Source organism: Poecilia latipinna, unplaced genomic scaffold (genome assembly GCF_001443285.1).
Source record: "Poecilia latipinna isolate Pla-1442-1.1 unplaced genomic scaffold, P_latipinna-1.0 Scaffold973, whole genome shotgun sequence".
NCBI lineage: Eukaryota > Metazoa > Chordata > Actinopteri > Cyprinodontiformes > Poeciliidae > Poecilia > Poecilia latipinna.
Window position 1 is genome coordinate 150714 of NW_015113589.1, and position 21204 is coordinate 171917.

The window sequence follows — 21204 nt, forward strand, 5'->3', positions numbered from 1 at the left end:
TATCTGCTAAAGGGAAGTAATTTTGTCATTTAATTGATTCCTTTTATTTGGCTGCAGAGTATGAGGTGTTTAAGCGTCCGTCCCTGCAGGATGACACCATCCACTACGCCTCTCTGGGCCGTCAGAGCTGGAGCCAGAGGCCCAGCTGGTCTCCACCCGATCAGAGCAGCAGTAATGTGGTTTATTCTTCGGTCATCACCATACCTGCAGCCAAAAACACTTTCTCCTGATCCAGATTATTTCTGTCATTCTTTGTCAAACACCAATAAGTCTTTGACTCTGTCTCAATTACTTATAACTTTTAGCATTTGATTAAAGTTGTTACAACATAAAGCACAGAAATATTAAGTTATTTTCTTTATCTCCTTGAGACCTTATAAAAAGCAAATGAAACTGTTAATTATGTCATGTCATGTTTATTTTTTTCTAACTGTAAAGACGGTACTGAAAACATTTAAACATTTGTAACAAAGAGGAATGTCAACAAGATACTGCAAATCAACAGTTTTGCATAAAATCAGCTTTTTACTTCTAAAACACTTTATGAAAGTTACCGTAGTTTAATATCAGAAACATATTTACGTTTGAGTTACTGAAAAGAACTGACCCATAATTGACAGTGGAATACAAATGTACACTGAAAAAAAAAGACAAAGAAAATGGTATGCTGAGCTGAGCTGGTAACTTTTTCATACAAGAGAATTTCTTCACATCAGGATTTTGTATAAGTCCCTCCATCCTCAGTGTTCAGCTTCTGCCAGCATTATTGCTCATATTTACATTCTTGATGTCAGTAGCTTACTGGTTATATAGATGTAAAGCAGGAAGCAAATGAAACGCATTTTTACAGCAGTTACACAACATTTTAACAGTAAAACAAAGATGAGTGATATAGCTTACATTATACCTCGTATTCATCAGGAGAATAATGAGATTATGTTATCTGGGTATGTTGGAGATTTGTTATTTGTTCTTGCTGCGTTATAGCACCAATTCAAAACTCTTAAGATATCCTATATTTAATTAAAGCAATTAATTAAATTTTATATCAGCTTTTGAATTTGTTGCTATACTGTACTTTTATTTACTGGAAAAAATATATTTATTTTTGAAAATTAATCAGAAAAAAATAGAAAATGATTTTACTTTTAAACCAGAATAAAGTTTCCTAAAGAATCAACAAATGTCATATTGTGAGTCGCTGAGGAGAAACAAAATTATCCATTTAAGTTTTTGCGAGTGTTCACTGTAGAATATGTGACCAGGTCTTCAGCTAATCTAGGTCTGGCCTTGACTGATGGGCGCGGCTTGTCTGGATGCCTCAGACTGGAGTAATGTAAAGAATCTTCCTGCAGAGACAGACAGACAAGAGACAGAAATGTCACATTCCTTGGAACTATGATGCAGCAAGATTGAAAAATAAACATGGCTATTTACTTTATGAAAAATAATAAAGCTGAATTTAGAATGAATGGATGTTAACTAACCACATTTAGATCAATCAACACAAATCAACACATTTTAAGGAAATCATCCCACTTCTAACACAAAATGTACACAACTAGTTTCTGCTATTTTATGTTGTGGGTAAATAACTCAACTTTTAGCTGTGTGAACTTGGCTTACACTTACTGACCTCTGTGATCCTCAAAGAATGCTGTCTCCCTGGATTGCAGCAGCAAGGACTCAGTTTACCTGAACATAAATCAGAAAAGCAGTGAGGTGTAGAATGAAAAGAGATTGATCTGAAGCTCTGATTTATTTTAATTCAGTTATAGCAGGGATGTCAAACCCCAGTCCTGAAGGGCTGCTGTCCTGCAGTTTTTAGATGTGCCACAGATACAAAACACTGGAATGAAATGGCTTAATTACCTCCTTCTTGTGTAGGTAAGTGCTCCAGCGCCTTGCTAATAACCTAATTATTCTATTCAGGTGTGGTGCAGCAGAGGCACCTCTAAAAGTTGAAGGGAAGCGGCCCTCCAGGACTGGAGTCTGACACCTGTGAGTTATAGTATTTAAACTTGCATATTTTAAAAGGTTTTAAAATATGTCAGTATTTACAGGTTGCATGTATTTCAATTTGCAGAGTCAGAAGTGAAAAGGAGTGAAAGTAACTTTACAATAAAAGTGAAGAAACTCAAAGTCACCAAGTGTCTGATGTAAACACTAAATCAGTGTTTCTCAATTCCAGTCCTCAGCGCCCCGCTGCGCTGCATGTTTTAGATGTGCCTCTATTCCAGAGCAGCTGATTCAAATGATTGCATGACCATCAAGTACTGCAGAAGCCTGCTAATCACCCAGAGATGCAATTCAGGTGTGTGGCAGAAAGGAAATACCTAAAACATGCAGGACAGGGGGACAGTGAGGACCAGGGTTGATGTAACCTGACACCAGATAGGCAGTGCACCAGATAATCAAAAACACATAAATAAATAAAGCAGATTCCAACAAGCTTATAGATGGTGTTAGCCTGAGGTAAACAGTGTAATCCAAATCCTGGAAAAACTCTGCATTTATTCCTGAGCATGCTCTGGTTTACAGGAAATTATAAGTGAAAGTGAAAGAGCAACTGTTAAAGGCTTAAAGTGAAACTAAGGATCAGTTTTCAGCTGAAGCAGCCGAGAGAAAAGCTAGAATTCCTTCCTTGCATCTTCTTGATAAATGAGTAACTATTTAAAGTAGAAAGAAAAGGCAATTGTTCCACCTAACTCTGAAGGACAAGGACGCTGTCTTCCTTCCTGAGATCTTTTACAACATTGGAGCGAAATGCCAGACAAAAAGCTTTGCCTGGAGGCCCTGTCGGCTCTCTCCAGCTGTAACGTCGAGGAAACAACTGGAGCCTCACAGCTCACATCGCAGGATTTTGTCAACATTGTAGCCCTTAGAGAGTTTTACAAGCAGGAGGGATTTAAAGAACTGGAGTACCCAAGCTTGGGAACGTTATCCTTGCAGGACTTGGAAAATCAGGACATGTACAGCGCCCCACCAGCATTAACCTATGAACCTGTGACGAGCCTTAAACCAACTGTTGAAATCAACACCCAAGACTTCTTCCATCCGCAGTATGACTACGATTTCACCAACGTAAAGGTAAGGAGAAACCATGAATCCGTGTTTTTTTTTTTTTTTTTTTTGCTTTGGAAATGCGTCATATGACAAAAGCCTCAGGCAATAGAGCAGGTCTAAAAACATGATCTATGCTTGACCTGAAACTGCAGCATAACTGTCTTAAAAACTGGAAGAACAAATACTAACGGTCACGTTTTACAAAACTACTGGGCTAACTGTTTCTGGAGTAGTCTGGCTTTTAACTCGAGGAGGAAATGAGGAAGTGTGTAGAGATAAAATGTGATTGAGTAATGTAAGCAAATTCATCTTACTGGGTCACATATGTCCTGGAATAAACAAAGGTTGTAGTGAATGTGTCTAGAAAAAATAAACCGATCATTTAAAACATTAATTCAAAGATTTTTAAACAATATTCAATTCCTGTTTCTCTGGGCCATAAATATGATGTAAGTCCACCTCTCAAGGACTCTTCAAAGTAGGAAAAATGTGACATGTCAATCAAATGCTGCAGAGATGTGTTGAAGTCACAAAATGCTAAAAACAGCTAGTTACTTCTGCATCTCTCCAGTTGTTTGCAGAAGTGTTCACACTTTTATGTTAAAACCACTAACATCTGTGCACATTGATGGAATTGCATGTGAGATCAACACTAAATTGTATTAAAATACAGAAAGCTATGTTTTAGGACATTTTCACATCCTTACTAAGGGCATAGAGGCAGCTGTAGAAAAATCAAAGTACTTTCCTGAGCTTTCAGGTGTACAAAATTAAAGACACAATTTGAACTGATAAATGTTTCTTGATCTACAGGATGGTGATAAGGTATTTGTGCGTGGAAATGAGAAGTACATTCGCCCCTGTGGATGGCAACGGTCCGCTCTGCGCGTCAAAGGGAAGTATGATGGTGGGGACGGTTGGCTGGGGACAGGGAAGGACGCCTGGCCAGTCTCCTACCATGGCCACAACATGGACGGCTCCCTTGGCATCATCATCACCCATGATGGCCCACCAGACGATGAGCCAAGCTTTCTGGATGCTGGAGCCGCCTCTTTGCAAAACCCCGACACCAGAGGCAGGGGCGTGTACTCAACCCCTGACATCAAGATGGCGGAGAAGCACTGCAAGACATTCAAGTATAGCGGGGATGGGAAGACGTACAAAGTGGTTCTTCAGAACCGTATCAACCCTCAAAAAAGGAAGAACTGCCAGAGAGAGGGCGTCTGGCTGGTGTACATCCCGGAAGGCAGCACCAACGTGCAGGAGAAAGTCATTATAGAGGATTCCCTTCGTCCGTATGGACTCCTGATAAAGCAGGTGTGACTTCTTGGATGCTTGGAAGATTCAGGGATGTCACAAGCTGTAAAAGTTGTGCAAACTTCTTTCACCTTTGGAAAATAGAAATGCTTTGCAAAAAGTGTGAAATCTGTTTCAATCAGGGCTATGTGGAAATGATTCTGATAGTTTCTTCAGTTACTGTTTGCTGTAGTCGCTTTAGCTAAGTGACTTCCAATTTCCGATCAGGAACACCACTGGCACATAAAGACTTTATTTTTTTTTTTTCTATTTAGATTGTAGCCTCGTTTTATTTTTATGAACTATTGCACATAATTGAACTGACATGACAAAAAAGAAATGAATCCTCCATAATGACTCAATCATTAAATGAGCATTATAAACCTGTCGATTTGCAAAGATTGTTTCATTAATTTTTCGTACCTGTAAGCTTCATAATGTGGTGTGGGGTTTTTTATGTTTACTGCCTAGTGTAATTGGAAATCCTTTTGTCTGAACTGATTTTTTTACTGTAATCATCTGTCTGTCTCCTGTGAGTTAAGTCTGTAAAAAATGTCATAAATATTAAAATGGAGAGCACAAATCCTTTAACTATGATGTATTTCACTGCATTTTTGGCACTGACATCAAGTTTGACATTTAGGAACTGTGCCTCCTTTTCACAAAGCGAAGACATGCTTGCAGAACAGCATTTACCTCCCACTGATTGTTTATTTTTACACTTGCGTCACTTAAAACCGGTAAAACCTGCTTTAAAACACAGTGCATCTCAAAGCTAAGTTTAAGTATTATGAAATGTGTATTGCACAGTGTTGAATAAATCTTTCTGTTAATACAAATAATGTCCATATATGTATTAACATTTTATGTCGGGTCCTATATTTATTGTGTTTCAAGAAAGTGCCAGAACTTTTGCTTTAAAATACTCTCTGCAGTGGCAAACTTTTCTTTAGTAAATGTTCAGTTCTTCATAATGACAGAGCTGGGTGGTGAAGCGTATGTTTCCACTATTGGATTTCACAGAATGGATAGATGCTGATATCTCTGTATGTTAAGGTCAGTAAAGTCACCAAAAGTACACAATCAGATTCCATTAGCAAATACAATGCAAGACCACCAGCCATATAAGATCAAAAAATGATTTTTTTAAAAACATTTTTTAAGCATTAGTTTTGTTTTAAATTAGTCAAAATTAATTTACATACTGGACATCTGCAGTTTCAGTAGGTGAGCAGCAGAGGGCAGTAGGAGAATAAGGTATGCTGCTTACCTGCAGGATGAATGAAGCGGGTACTAACCAATATGCTAAACAGCTTAAAATTCTTTTACAAGAAAAAGTTTTTTCAAAATCTAATCTGAGTAAAAAAAAAAAAAAAAGTTTGAAAATCTCTTTGAACAATGAACTCAAAAATAAATTTGATTATCATACATTATTCTGATGAGGCTGAGCAGCAGTTTTAAAATAAAGGCAGTGCTACAGAAGTAGAAGTGTTGGCAGGTAGAGGATGTAAATGGATACGCACCTGAGCACAGGTAGAGTCCAATCATCAGAAAGGAACAGAGGCCGAGTAAACCCGGAAGGACACAGATCCCCAGACTCCAACAAGGTTGGCGAGATTTTATTCCTGCGGTGTCCCCATTAGCTCCTGGACATAACAAGACAAACCCACAAAGATGACATTATTTTAATGTTAAATTTTTTTGTGGAGGTATTCACAGCTGTAATGCAAAGCGCTGAAACTCACATTCCTTTGAGGTGGAGTTTTACTTGTTTCAGTCTTCATTCTCATTTTCTAGTAAACCTGTACCGAGATAATCCTCTGCGAACCAGAGCTAATTTGCACAAAACTGTGGACTGTTGCAATGCACATGCATGTAATTTGCAACATTTGAGACTAAAAACTATACTGGTGTTGCGAGAGGTGACTGGTTTTACATGTTCTTAATGAATCTTAATCTCAGATATATTTCACAGGTGAAAGATTTGAGAAACCCCCCTTCTGTTAGTTTTTGCCTTAGTAATATCACTTTTCAATACATTTTCTGGGTTAAATGTCTTTTCTTCTGAACAATATCAGTTATAGAGAATGCTATTATGTAAACAAAACCAAAACACCCTTACAAACTGAAAATAATTATTTTATATTTATATCTAGAATTACTTTCTGCTTTTACTGGTACTTCTTTTTTAAATATAAACACAAAACAAGACACTTTGAAGATTGTAGAAGTATTTCCGATATGGGCCAAGTGAATTTCTGCCCAGGGTGCCACAACTTGGAGGGGCGCTCATCGATGCTGTCAGTAAATATACACTGTAATAAAATAACCCAGAGTTACTAGTGATAGATATCAATTACAGAGTAAAAAGTTAAATACATCTAATCATATTAACAAATGCCACTAAAAAATAACAACAAAAAAAACATTTGTAGAACATGTACAATTAAAAAAAAAAACATTTCCATGTAAAATCTCTAATGAGATTATGTCTTAAGACATGAAGAACAAAATATTCACTTTAAGCTCTTTAAACAACAAAAAATAAGAGCCCGCTGCACTGAACTCCATTGAAAACCTCCTGGTTATTCCACCAAATATTGATTTCTGAACTCCTCCTGAGTTAAAACATTAGTATTGTTGTTTCTAAATGAATATAACCTTGTTTTCTTTGCATTATTTGAGCTCTAAAAGCACTGCATCTTTTTTTTATTTTGACCATTTCACATTTTCTGCAAATAAAAACAAAATTTTTGCTTGGAATTTCAGAGACATGTTGTTAGTAGTTCATGGAATAAAATAACAATGCTAACTTTACTAAAACATATACTTTTAAAAATAAAATCTGAGATACTGACCATTTTAAGAGGTTTCTTAATTTTTTACAGAGCTGAATATATGTTAAAATTCATATAGAAAAGATCAATTCTTACCATTAAGTTTCAAGGGGATTCCTCTGCTTACACACACATTAGCTTCACAAAACCCAGAACAAAAATACAGCCCAGCATCTTGCTCCTCCACGGCCTGGATCTCCACTCTGACCAGCCCGCTACTCAGGTTTCCTGTCCATGTGGTGCGATTGGAGTAAACGTCAGTGACGTCGTTTTTGTTTTTGAGTTTACTCGCTGAGACTCTAAGCAGTGGCAACAGCTGGTCTGATCGCAGCAGGTACCAGGTGATATAGGAGCTGGACGTAATGTTGCAGGTCAGAGAGACATTATGTCCCCTGTCAACCACCAGTGGGTCATGGGGAACATGGGAGGGAGATGACTGGTGAGATCCTGCAGCACCTGAGGAAAACAGACAGGTCAGAATCAAGCTGACTAAAAATGTTACGATTTGTCATGTTTGTTCAGCACATCAACCCTGATTGAAACATTCTCTTTGAATGGGCGAAGTGGTGTCAAGTAGTGGCTGTGATACTAAAATTTAAGATGCACCTCGTCAATCTTCTGACGAGGTAAACATATCACCATGTACTACCAGTGGTTTAAAGAGTTGATTATGATTAAATTTGATGGTAAACTAAATGGCTTTCTCATGTGATCGAGATATTTAGGAGTGTTTGATCATCCTTAGTTTATACTCTAAAGCAATCTGTTTTACGTTTTATAAAACTATTCTGAAAAGAAATTCTACAAAAGTTTATAAGATTTAATCAAAATTTAGAATAGAATTAAAGCAACTTTTTATAAGCTGCACAAAAAATAACTCATTCTGTTTTGATTCCCCTTATGAGATTACAACATATCAGATTAAGCTCATGATCTATACTTTCTTGCATAAAACTTGCACTTTTGTCAATGGAACTGATTCTTTGCAATAAAAAAACTGGGATAATGTCAAAATCGAAAGGCACTGGTCAGGAAAAATCAGATCTGTGCATCTTTATTGAAATACATTTATCATAGAGTCTGCAAGTCTGCATTACATGGCTGATGCAAAAAACTTCACATGGCACCATTTGATCTCTTCTCCCTAAACCATTGACTCCTACAATCCAAAACTACAAATGCTCTGTTTTAACTTCCATTGAAAAAGGATTGTGAAAGAGAGATTTCATATAAAGAAGTATAATAATAATAATAATAATAATAATAATAATAATAATAATAATAATAATAATAATAATAATAATAATTGTTTTAGATTGATAAAACTGCTGTATTCAGTTGAAAGAAGATCAAACGAGACGTTTGGTGAAATAAGTTCAACTTCAGTTTTCAGTTCTACATTTCAGGTTCTAAGGGCTTGTTTTGTGCAATTCTTCAGGTAAAACAAACCATTACCACAAAATCCCCTGGTTGAAACAAAACAAAAGAAAAAAGCACAGAAAAGAAGCAAATCCTATAAAACATTATGAGCCTGCAGAGATTTTCACAAACCTAAAAACCACAAGATCTATAAAACCACAGACACATTAGAAAACCAAAATTCTGAGTAATGACCTCTATCTGCATTTAAATCAAGAAAATAATAAGAAATTATTAACTTACAAAGAAACATGAAAATCCAAAAGAGACCTGCCATTATCCTAGACAAATACTCTCAGAATGAACTGGTTCAAGGGCGAATGCTGACTGAACTGAGTTCAGTTTGGTTGCAGTTTTTTGTTTCTGTGGGAGGAAGTAAACGGGGACTTTGTTTGGCCACAGAATTAGCAGGGAGACAGACCACCAACACGTTTCTGCTGCAGAAAACGGAAGAGTGACTGTTTTTCCATGTGAATACATAAAGAGAACTCTCCTGTTAAACATAGTTAACTTTCATTTCTCCACAGACCTTAAGCTGCTTGGCTTACGTAACTTGCCATTTCAACATAAAAGCCTTTCGGTAACACCCTCTCCTCTGTCTCTGTTTCTCTCCGCCCTCCTCCCCCCTCTCTCTCTTGCTTATTTTACATACATGCAGGTTTTTATAGACTTTGGTTCATTTATATATTTCGCTGCTTTTTATTGAATAGAAATCTGGTTCAGTCAAAAATTGAATTCTGTTTAGTTTTTTAGGATTTTTGACTAAAAATACGGAATTGACAATAAACAAATTAATATTAATGAAATAAAAAAAATAAAAATAATAGCTGAGACACAAATTTCTTTAAGCAACAATAATATTTTTAGAAGTTTATAAAATGCATATCATTTTTAAATAAATATAGACTATAAATGTGCATAAGAGAAGTTTTATATAAGGGGAGAACTTTTGCGTTACCTCGTAAAAGTATTGCGTTCCCTTGCAAACCTTTTGCATTACCTCGCAATAGGTTTTGCGTTTTCTCGCAATAATTTTCTGATGAGTTCATGAGGTATAATTTAATGCTGTAAGCCTTTCTTACGGTGGCCATCACATTTTCTGCTATTATATAAGGTTTTCGTAAGGTTTTTCCATGTCTGTTAATATCTCGTTGTGAAATATCTGAAGTTTTATATATTTTTCTTTAGGATAGAAATGCACCACAAACCTATGATATAAACAGAAACTTTCCGTGAGAAGGAAAGGAATAAAAAAATACATCCAAATATCGATTTTCCATCATTTTTTCAACCAAAGAGATAAGATTATACTCGTTTTCACTCTTTAATTGGGTTTATACTTTAAATTTGAAATTGACATTTGTGATTGTACACAAAATAGACCTGCAAATATTGCAGTAAACATATTGCGAGGGAAAGCAAAAGAAAAAATGTTCCCCATTTCCTCTAGGGGGCTCCGTATTTCTTTCTCTCTCTGTTTTTTCGACCAGTAAATCGAAACTTAAAGCAGGTCAGCGCTACTACAAAACTGGATATCAGCTGAGAGACGCTCACACTCTGCCAGCATCAGAGTAGTGCAGAGGTGAAGAATCAACTAAATTTCCAAAAGTAAACACAATGAAAATCATCCAAAGCCGGCTCTGGTAAGACATCTATTTTATTTATTTCTAATTTGATATTTTAATATAATGGTATTTTATATAAAAAAAAATATATGTTTGCCTATCTTAGCAACTTATTTATTGATTAATTGATTGATTTTATCTTAAAGACTTATTAAATATGCATTTCCTTCCATGAAATAAAGCATAAATTTATCTGCAGGGTGCAGGGAACAGGATAGACATAGCCACAACATTCTGCAGCATGTTAAAGTTCCACCGGTGACCAAGAGAGGGCTCTTTAAGTTTCGTTTCCTTGAAAGCAGAAACTGTTGGATGTGGAACCGAAAAACATACATAGATATCATATCACATGCTTATTTCATGAGTATGTACTTACTATTGGTTTCATTTCTTCGGTTTGGCTCCTAGTAATTACAGTGGTGAATGGAGATTCCAATTATAATAATAACAAAAAATATATAAGATATGGTCACTTCACAATAAATGTTTAATCTGTATTATAATAAATTCATGAAACAATACAAAATATTATTTAAAATTAACTTTTCATATCTCCTGTTTAAAAAAAGACTACTAATTATTTTTATTATAGTATTTGTTCTAGTCATATGAGAACAATTTACCACAGATTGTATTGTAATACAGTCTGCGTTGTGCTTTTTCTCTCAGTTTTATCTCTTTGTAATTTTGAATATACAAAACAATACAATGCTTGATGAACTGAAAACTGATATCTTCTTGTGTAATTTGTTTACTTGTTTGTGTGGTTTTTAGGTCTTTTGTGTTTCTACAAAGTTTCCTTACTGGAAATTTAGTTGGTGAGTACCTGCCATGGACATACGTTTTTTTTTTTCTTAAACAGATTTCAACATTACTAATTATCTGAAGCTAGTCAGGGTTTGATGACAGCAGCAACAGATTCCAAGAAATGTTAGTTAAGAACTGACAACAATAAAAACATCAGTGATCAGAGACTTCATAAATATTATTAGCTAATGAAACCTTATTTTTCAGCTCTCTCTGCGCTTGCTTATATAAACAGGGCAGGATTTAAAAAGCCAATTTTGGGTTTTACACACGGTAAGATAAGTTAAAAGAAATTGATGTTTTGAACACACAACTTAGAGCAAACTACAAACTACCTGTCCACATCTTTAGTATGAGTTACATCTTTAATATTTGTAATATATTCCAGTTGTTTTCAATATTTTGAACAATTATTTTTTACTTTATTTATTTTACTTAAACTTTGGTGCCAGTCTTCAGTTGGTGCAATTACTTCAGTGAGCAAGAAGCAGGGCACATCCTGGAGAGGTTGCCAGTCTATCACAGCACAACACAGATGCACACAGTACCTTCTGACAATTTTCAAGAGATTAACTAATTTATCGTCATGTCTTTGGCATGTGGGAGGAAGCTGGAGTACCCAGAGAGATCCCATGCATGCAGAGGGAGAACATACTGACTCCTGGCAGGGATTCAAATCCCGGATCTTCTTGCTGCTCAGTCCTTCCAACTGTTTCCCAACTGTTATCCTCTTTATGTTGTGGTTTATTTTTCACTGTAACATATTTGGAATAAATTGATTCAATTTTGATACAATATTCTACACTTTGTCAAATGAAAAAAATAATAATCAAATTCTCATTATCATTCAACCATAAGAGGCAAACAATTATTTTTGGGAAACAATGTATTTCTATTGAACTTATGTACTTATTCTTGAAAATTACATGATTGAGTAGTCTGGATCTTTGAATGTGGAAACCAAACATAAAATTGCAACACATTTAGGTTATCTGCTTTCCTTATCAGTTAATAAAATGTAAATAAGGACACACCTTCTGAAAATTTCTCCTGGTCTTCAGATTCTTCAGCTCTGCCCTCCGCTGCCAACCCAGTACCCGTCATGACCCTGGTGGGGAGCCAGGTGGTCCTTCCCTGCAGCTGGAAGGACTCCCAGAAAGAAATGTCAGCGTCCGGCTGCCACATCCAGTGGATGACTCCGCCGTACACCGTGTTCGAACAACTTGGAGAAGACAGGTGGCAGGCGGCGGAGTACGAGGGCCGGGTGGAGGTGCCTCTGGAGAAACTCAACTCCGGGGATTGTTCCCTGATCATCAAGGATGTTCAGATCGGAGACACGGGGAGATACGAGAGTTTCCTAGTGGTGGATGGCGTGAGGTCCCAAAAGAGCAGAGTTTTCATTCAGAGTGTTAAACTATCTGTGACAGGTTAGTATGGGACTGGGAGGGATGCTTTGTTTTTATTTAACAATGCAACCTCACATTTAGTTTTTCTCCATATTATAATATTATATTCAGGCTTCTTTTAGACATAAAAGTACAAACATGGACATTTTTATGTATTCTGTTTCTAACATCACTTCTTCCTTTACGAGAAGAAGTGATGTTCTCTTCTATGCTTTCTAGAGAAATGTTTACTAAGACATAAACATTTCTCTGGTATCCATCCATTTAAAATAAAACTTCTACAAAGCTGATTAAAATGGATTTATTATCGTGCTGTTCTCTCCTTTCTCATATGATCTCTTGTGATCTAGTTGCTGTGAATGCTAATGGATTTCCTTTGTGTTTTGGGTTTGCCACTTTCAGACCACAAATCCCAGAAGAGTCTTTACCCAGGGGACGACCTGGTTTTGAAGCTGTACACCCCCCACTCATTTGCAGTGGTCTTCCAGAGCAGGTTAGTTAAAAGTCATTTAAAGAAAACTCCACTAGTTTTGGTTTATAAAGGGATCAGCTTAGAGTATTATATACTTTAATACACTCATTTTGAATTTTATAACAAATAAAGATGAGCACCATTTGTTTTGATGGGAAATATTCTTGTAATTTATTCATTGGAGTCAGTAAGTCAGATCTCAAAGTTAATTAAAGATGATAATAGGAAAATCTGCTTGGTGGCTCTCCAGTTTGTAATTTCTTTAACTGTCTTGCTCCGTGGCAGACAGTGTGATAATTTAATATTCACACATAACATGGGTCCTTCAAATCACAGATTTACTAAGTCACTCAAATTTCTCTATCCAACTCCAGTTATTGTGGTTTTATTTGTGTCTAAACATTTTTTTTTTTGCTTAGTAAGCAAACCTGTTGCTATTAAAACATGCTAAGTTATTGTAAATAATTACACAGTGCAACAGCATTAGGATTTTGGAGATAAAACCAAAGCAGAGTGACGCTTAAAGTTTGGTTTTGTTCATACACAATAGAGCACTTTCAGCCTCCAGGAAACAATTTCCTCAATAAAGCTCATCTTGTTTTCATTTTTTCTCATGTTGTACAGGAACAGTTCAGAGTGGGTGAACTTGTGGAAGAGAGGGGATGAGAACGACAAACGCATAGAAAAACATCATCAGCTTGAACAATTAACGATAAAGAATCTTCAATACTCTGATGAAGGAATATACAAAGTTTTGGATGAGGACGACCTCTCTGTCAGCACCATCCAGCTGTACATAACGGGTGAGAGCACAGCTTCCTGTGAACAATGTGAAGTTTAGATTTTGGTATGAAACTTAAAATTGATCATTCTTATTATTTACCTATTATGTCTTGCATACCTTTTGTATTAAAGAGTAGCTTAATATCAACCATCATCTGCATCACAATCATTTTCAGTATTTCTGCTTTCAGAAAACTCCCCGTCGTCGAGAATCCAAGAAAAGCAGCAAAAAATTCTGACAGGTGAGAATATGTGACTTCAGAAAGCAAAACAGTCAGTGACCTTTGCACTTTCAGAACAACCAACTGAGAGTCTTGGTTTTGTATCCAAGCAACAATAATTTTCATCAAGCAGAAGTAAAAATATCTATTTTCAAAAAGCATGATAGCAAACCAAAGGGGTAAAGTCTATTTTACAGTTTTTATGTCTCATTTTATGTCTCATCATTGGCATATTTAAATACAAATTTGCTACTCATACAAACACATCACACACATATAAGTGATTCTTAAAGGAAGCACTTTGACCTAAAATAACATTATATATGTGTTCTGTCTTTTCAGATTCTGCTGCTACAAGCAGCTGTTCAGCTCTCCTCTTGTCTGTTCTGCTCTCGTGTTTACAAATTATTCATCTTCACTAAGACATATTTTTCTGCAGTGCAACTGGACAATATCTACAGAAATTAGCACTTTATGACCAGCAGACAGAGAGCATTTGTAAGTAGAAGTAACAACAAGCCTTGTAATCTTACGCAAGCTGAAACACCTTCATTAATAGTCTGGTCCATTTCTGATGCTCAACATTTTATAAATGTCATCGTGTGTTTTTCAAATTGAATATTTGCTTATGTGCTGGAGATTGCTTTCATTGTCATTCAAAAGAACCATCTTTTAGTTGATGTTAATGAAAAATATTGCTGCGATATGACAGTCCCTTTTACTATTTAATTCATCAAAACTCACTTATATTTGGCTATTTTGCAGTTTCTCAAAAAAAAAAACAAAAAAAAACAACAAATAAAATGTCAAAGCTGCCAATTAACTTAAAAAGATGCAGACTGATACATCAGTTAATTTCAAGAAGTAAAAACTAAGACCTAAGACCTGTATTAGGGGAGTTTTCATCTGTCTAGCAGCAGAAATGTTCTTTTTTATATATTCCAACTGTTTCGCACGTTTGCAAAGTATTCATTGAGCCATTAAAAATGTTTGGTTCCAGTTACAACATTTTATGAACCACTGCTTGCAAAATGATATAGTTCTGTTTGAGATATTGTTTTTATATCTATAGAAGGTATGTCTACATATTTAAACTACCCAACATATAGCTTTAAAAGGGTGTTTTGGTCTTTGCCTTCTTTCTATTACATACCAACTCTATAATCAAATCAAAATTCAGTGTAATCAACATGAGAAACCTAGCTAATTTCCTAGTTAATAAAAAAATGTTTGTTAGTTTTAAAGTGTGGTTTTATTACGGGACATGAGCAGTTAATTTAGGGTTAGAGAGGCTGAAGCTACTGATTATTCTGAGATAGACCAGTTTTTTTAGATTTTTTTTTTAGTTGTACCAATTTGTGATTTTATAAATAAAAAAACTGTTAAAATTATAAACAAAGCTTATTCAAAACTGTTTGACTGCATTTGTAGAAAACCTTAAAATTTTCGAAGCAAATAAAGTTAATTAGAAATAGACATGTGTGATCTCATATCTGTAAAATATATTTATTATTTAATTTAAATCAAATAAAAGAATAATAAAAAAAACCTTTTTTGTTCTTTATTCATTTTTAACTCATTCAGTTAGGTTACATGGGAATGGCTTAATACACACGTTCACAGGAAACGATGCAACACAAAGGACAAAGAAACAAAGACATGCTGCAACTTGAATAATCTTTTCGTCCAGGACTTCCTTCACACTGAAACCCAATACATCCTCCAAGTTATCGGCTTGCTCTTTGTGAACAAATCAGGTTTAGTAAATGGTTACTGGTAGTCTTTCTCCATTTGCCTTTTTGTATATTTTTGCTGGTTCTTCTGTTATCTTTTTAAATAAAGCCAATTTCACCTGCTTTTTAGATGTTTCATATCCACTTTGACAAAAAAAAAAAAGATTGTCTCATAGTCATAGGAATCTGTGGTTTGATAATATATTATTTTGAATTTAAGATATTTTGGCTTGGTCAGGGTCCCGAGGGATCAGAATCATGTTCATTAAAAAAGGTTGGAAAATCAGATCTTCAGAAAATATTACATGGTTAAATCACATGAGATTTGAGCAGTTTCTGTCTATAATTCATCAAGATATTAAATATGTTGTTGACAAGTAAGGAATGGGAGCAGGCTGGGACTAATAGACGTGTTGATGAAAGCAGTTGGGTTTTTCCAAAGATTAATGCTTCTAGGGGGTAAAATCCAAAGGTCTCTTATCTTTCTGAACATAGATAAGAGATGCTCCTTGACCTTTACATTCAATCCTATAACAATAGGATTTACTGACATGAAAAAAAGCACCTTCCTTAAGGGTTAGAAGGGGCTTTTCTCTACTTAGTGCAGTGTTATAAATCACAAATAAATGCAAGTGTTTCTTCCATGTTAAGAGAGCAAGACTGTGGGCTTTTTCTGGAGAAAATCCTTCATATACATCCACAAAATAACTGAATCCCTAATTTCAGTCACACAAACGTCCATTTGCTGTCACAGTAAAGTCCTTCCAGTGTTTCATAATTGCAAATTAATTCCTCTTTAATCGAAATTTGGAAGATGGTTTAAACTTACAGATTTAGCAACTGGCTGAAAATATTGGTAGTTTATCCATCGGGGGACTTTTTGGTGATGTTTAAATGAAAGTTTTTCATTTTCCAGGTTCACAGGCACAAAATGTGTATTTTGCAGTTTCTTCAGAGGAATATATGCAAAAGTTCAATGATGAACAGTCAGACATGGAGATGAAACCTCCTCTGGAATCTGTGTTGCAACTGGTTTCACACGTGTAAAAAAAAAGAAAGACTGAGGCCTGTCAGACTTCAGTGAGTCTGAAAGAGGAATGACGAAGTGAGCTCAGAGGGGCCATCATTTCCAGGTTGCAGCTCAGCGTTTTAGCGACCCTCCCACTCGTTAAAAGTTGGGTTTGTGCTTCTTCACCTCGACCATGAGATGGTGGAGGTTGATGAGCTCTGAGCGGACGGCCAGGCTGCGGAACGTCGGCTGGTTCAGAACCTTATGAAAGCCGTGGTAGTATTGGATGAGTTGAGTCAGAGCGCCCTGCAGGAAAGGATAAAGAGCAAGAGTTTGTAAAAGTTTGCAAAATGACTTTGTGCAGCGCTCCTTTCCTCCTACATGAAGACGGTGGGCGCTTCAACATCGCTTTTCTGTTTGTCTACTTGAAGTGGATGTGCAGTGGAAACAACAAACAGAATACTTTGCTCATACCACATATTTGTTCTTTGATATTTATTAAGTTGAAACAAATTTTTGATATTTTGGAATAAGCATGGTCTGTCAGTCCAGAGGTTTAGAGAAATGCAAGATCCGATAGAAACATTTTCTTTCTTCTCAGTGATTAATGTATGTTTAACAAGAAAGAAATGCTTATATATTTTTCTTTATACAGGTGATGCACTTGTTGCACCGCTGAAATTTATATGGTGTATTTCAAAAGACAAACCACCATTTTATTATCGCTGTCCGACAACATAATCACCTGCCGGAAAATGTTCTATAGGACTGAGATCTGAGTTTTGTGATGGCAACTTCAAATGGCTGATTTTGTTGTCACAAATTTACACAAAATCTATATGATGTTTTCTCAGGATGGAGTTTTGTGCAGTGCACCAGACCCTCCTGCAGCAAAACACCCACATAAAATGATAGTGCTACGCCCATGATTCAAAACTGCCCTTCCTCCAAATGAAATGGTCAATATGTCAAACATTTTAATTTTAGTTTCATTTGACTACAGGACATGTCTCCAAAAACTGAAGTCTTTGTCCATGAGCAAACATTTCCTGGATTTTTTTTTTTAAATTGCTCTAATAACTTTTTCCTTTTCTGAGTGGCATTTCAGTCCGTCAATACCTGACTTGTTTCATTGTGACAGGTATCAAGCATGTTTTTGATTTCTTATTTTTTTGTTTGTTTTAAATGCACATTTCATGCCAAAACACATTCATCTTTGGGATACAGACCCATTCTCCTTGTTGAACAACATCCCATTTATGCTGATTTCTAATTATTTTCACCTACAGTCATCTGGAAATGTTATACATTTTGGCATTTTAGTATATAAAAATAATGTTTTTGTGAACATGGCTGATCATGCTGAACATTCAGCACTAGAGAAATCAGACACTGGTGCTTGTTTGGATAACATACTTGGTTAGTTGCTCACCTGTATGATGCTGGTTCCATTTTTAAAGTTAGTGAAGGACCTCATGACGTCTTGACTCATCGACTCCACCGACTGCTTCCAGGTGCTGGAAAACCCTCGGACCAGCTGAGTAATCCGAGCTGCACACAAACACTTCTGTTATGCTGTGCAAACATTTTTATTCTTTCTCTTCTTTGTCTTCTGAGGAAGAAATGGCCAGTACGGTTAGGTTTTCTTGCATTCGCTGCTGAACTCTGGCCAGTTTCCTGTCTGCCTTCACGTACGGCAGAAACACTTATGAGATTGTGGTTGTCAGGGGGAAATGATTTGGTTGAAAAGACAAAACACAAAGGATGCTGAAAGCTGAACTTGCCATTTCTACACATTTGGACAGATGAGAAATAAAACTGCAAGGACAGTGGAAAGCTAAGGAGGAAGTTGCACATTGCTCAGTAAAACAAAACTGAAGGCTGAAATGAAACAAACAGGTAGGTGAATCCCAATCATCTTTAGAGTGAAGAGGCCAGGACAGTGATCTTTGAAAATCCCTCATGAGAAAATATTCAAAACAAAGAACAATCTTTGTTCTTTGTTTTGAACACCCAAGAACTTACTTGGGTGTTCTTTGCACCCAAGTAAGCACCCAAGTGCTTACTTGGGTGCAAGTACTTACTTGGGTAGGTAGTTTCATTACCCTACATATTTAACGCTTGACAACCAGAAATGATCTGAAATTTGGGTAAGGTATTTAAAGTTCCCAAAAACTAAAATAACCATTAAAACCCTTCAACATTTGAAACGGCGCAGTTTAGTTTTAGGAGAAATGCATAGTTTCCTTTTCTCATGAAACCTTAACAATAGCGGCCATAAAGCCTCGACAGTACAAAGTGTTATGGGTGTGGTTCGCAGCTCTGCTCCGTCCCATCTGCAGCCCTTCCGCATGAAGTCACTTCTACATCTGAGACATTTCTCTCACCTTCTTCATTCTTCAGTCGATCTAGCTGCCCTTTCTCCATCAGTGCCTCAGCCTCCTTCACAAAGGCAATCATCCCCCCAAAGGGAGGAGACAGAATCTCCTCGATAAACTCCTGCCAGGAGAGGATGGAGGAAAAACAGAGAGGAATATTTAAAAGCTCAGTTGCTTGAAGTGAAAGATTAAATGCATATAACAAGCTTGAAGCTTATTATTGTGTTACACAGTGCTGAGAAACAGCATTCCTACTGCTTTTCTATTGTTCGAATTCAATCACAATGGAAGGTTTTCAAGACTTAACAGTGTGTTTAGAGTCATGCCACAGCAGCCCAAATGTAATTAAGTGTGGAATTTGACTAGGCCCCTCCAACCAGCATTTCTTTAAAACTTGTATTCTTTGGGTCATTGTTCTGCTACAAAATCCAAGTATGCTTAACTGAAGTTGTTGTATGTACTTTTGTGACTTTCTAGAGAGAGCTTGTGATGCACCGACTGAGTAATTGGGAGGGTTCACCATGGTTACACGTTTTGTCCAGTTTGGCTCTAACTAAGCTTCAGAGCATAGCCTTACAAATAGCTCTGCAGCTCTTTCCGGATGTATAACTTCACTTCCTCATCTGTTCTTGAATATCTTTAGCTAAAAATATGATGTGCTGTCTTTGTCATCCTCATTGCAAGATGGTCTCTTCATCCTCTTCCTGCTCCCAAGCATATTGTCATTTTCATCTGTAGAAACCTCCTCTAGATGCAAAGGGATTTCAGTCTTTTTTTTAAAGCTAAAAAAAGACAAGCTTCTGTCAGAAAAGGCTCTAAAAAAAAAGCCTTTCTTAAAGGATTTTTTTAGCCTTTAAAGAAAAGGCTAAACCCCCTTTTCTAAAATTATTTTTTTGCCTGCTTCATGTTGCATTTAAGCAATATCTTTGTTTGAAATATCCGGGAGTGGCAAGTGAAATTAAACCAAAGAATCAATTACTTTTTCATATGCTTGTTTTATTGCTTTTTTAAAATTGTTTTACCAATAATTTACTCAGTGGAAAAACATAAATTGGTGTTGATATGAAAACTATTTCTGTTCATTTTAAGGATTACCAACACTGGGTACAGATAAAAAAATGGTCCCCAACATTCCTTCAACCTTTATTAACTTTTTCTTATCCCACCATCTCTTTAGAGTTTTTCTCTGCTTGATGCAAACCAATGATGTGACTCTTCTTCAACAGACTAACATCTTTTCTACCAGCACAGGATGCAAATTTCAAAAAATTGTTATGTTGTTATAAATTACATTAAAAATAAATATAAACTATATGCCTTAAATATGCAAAACTAATTTATTAAATAAAAGTGTGTTAATTGAAAAAAGTGTAACTAAATACCCACCTGTTGAAATATTTTCATGGATTCGTTAAATCATAATTGTTAATAATCAGAAGTTTAATTATAAATATCAATTTAAAGTGTAGTGAAATAAAAATAATTGGATTTTACCTGCGTTCTAGCAAGGAGCAACTGTTGAAAACTTTCCACCTCTTTACTGTCATCTGCTGCCCTCTCCTGGACAGATTAGAAAACAACAACAACCTAATCAGAATAGACAAGCAAAAACAAAAAAATACTAAAAATATTCTAGTACAAAAGAAAAGATTTGTGTTAGATTAAAACCCTGCAGAGAAAAAAATAAATACTGCAAATCATCTAAGCAGATTATAGAGCAAACATCATTTACAGTGCACACTAAATGCGGAGCAATCCTCACCATCAGGACACTGAGCATCATGTCGTAGTTGTTGATGAGGAAGATCAGCTGATCTCTCCTGGAGGGAAACTCTGCTGCCATCTTCAGCACAAAGTTTTCAACCTCAACCTGCAAAGAAAAATAAACATTAAGATCATATCTATGTTATAAGTGCAATAAGATAATTATACTCCATTGCAAAAACCTACTAAACAACCACAACTGAAGAATTTCAAACTGACCAATATTTCTTCATAATTTGAAATTCTGAATATTTTTTCTCACACTTGTATACCACATCAAACTGAAATATTTTTTTGGCAACAGATAATCATCCAATAAATACTGTGTGAATTAGGGCTGTTGTAAACGAATATTTTAGTAATCGAGTAATCTATCGATTATTCTTAC

At 35.9% G+C, this 21204-nt stretch overlaps 5 protein-coding genes across 7 annotated transcripts in view; 3 read left to right on the plus strand and 2 right to left on the minus strand.

Moving 5' to 3' along the window:
• The window catches only part of LOC106958254 (uncharacterized), a 10354-nt gene extending 9996 nt beyond the window's left edge, over positions 1-358 (plus strand). Inside the window, exon 8 of the mRNA XM_015050049.1 lies at positions 58-358. Coding sequence (XP_014905535.1) covers positions 58-230 — 173 coding nt within the window. The 3' untranslated portion in view covers positions 231-358. The remainder of the gene's footprint in view (positions 1-57) is intronic.
• Positions 359-472: 114 nt separating this feature from the next.
• LOC106958256 (uncharacterized) lies at positions 473-8993 on the minus strand. 3 transcript variants are annotated; one of them, XM_015050051.1, is made up of 5 exons: positions 8862-8993; positions 7296-7655; positions 5886-6008; positions 1637-1695; positions 473-1349 (listed from the first exon to the last, which is right to left on the minus strand). In XM_015050051.1, the coding sequence occupies exons 1-5, from the start codon at positions 8893-8895 to the stop codon at positions 1218-1220; spliced, it is 708 nt and encodes a 235-aa protein (XP_014905537.1). In that variant the 5' UTR covers positions 8896-8993; the 3' UTR covers positions 473-1217. The 3 variants fall into 3 exon arrangements, 1 of the variants encoding a protein (XP_014905537.1); XR_001427118.1 differs by lacking the exons at positions 5886-6008; positions 7296-7655; positions 8862-8993 and adding an exon at positions 2710-2797 and having other exon boundaries at positions 492-1349; XR_001427119.1 differs by lacking the exons at positions 5886-6008; positions 7296-7655; positions 8862-8993 and adding an exon at positions 2148-2231 and having other exon boundaries at positions 492-1349.
• Positions 2350-5201, plus strand: LOC106958255 (uncharacterized). Its single transcript, XM_015050050.1, has 2 exons — positions 2350-3090; positions 3880-5201. The coding sequence occupies exons 1-2, from the start codon at positions 2767-2769 to the stop codon at positions 4387-4389; spliced, it is 834 nt and encodes a 277-aa protein (XP_014905536.1). The 5' UTR covers positions 2350-2766; the 3' UTR covers positions 4390-5201.
• Positions 8994-10144: 1151 nt separating the features above from the next.
• igldcp (Ig-like domain-containing protein) lies at positions 10145-15828 on the plus strand. The gene is made up of 7 exons (XM_015050042.1): positions 10145-10261; positions 11018-11061; positions 12112-12477; positions 12859-12949; positions 13553-13731; positions 13903-13953; positions 14275-15828. Exons 1-7 carry the CDS (start codon positions 10236-10238, stop codon positions 14352-14354), a joined length of 837 nt encoding a protein of 278 aa, XP_014905528.1. The 5' UTR covers positions 10145-10235; the 3' UTR covers positions 14355-15828.
• vps52 (VPS52 subunit of GARP complex) overlaps positions 15473-21204 on the minus strand; it is a 16417-nt gene continuing 10685 nt past the window's right edge. Inside the window, exons 16-20 of the mRNA XM_015050039.1 lie at positions 20815-20922; positions 20547-20612; positions 19062-19173; positions 18107-18225; positions 15473-16980 (exon numbers count right to left, since the gene is read on the minus strand). Coding sequence (XP_014905525.1) covers positions 16834-16980; positions 18107-18225; positions 19062-19173; positions 20547-20612; positions 20815-20922 — 552 coding nt within the window. The 3' untranslated portion in view covers positions 15473-16833. The remainder of the gene's footprint in view (positions 16981-18106; positions 18226-19061; positions 19174-20546; positions 20613-20814; positions 20923-21204) is intronic.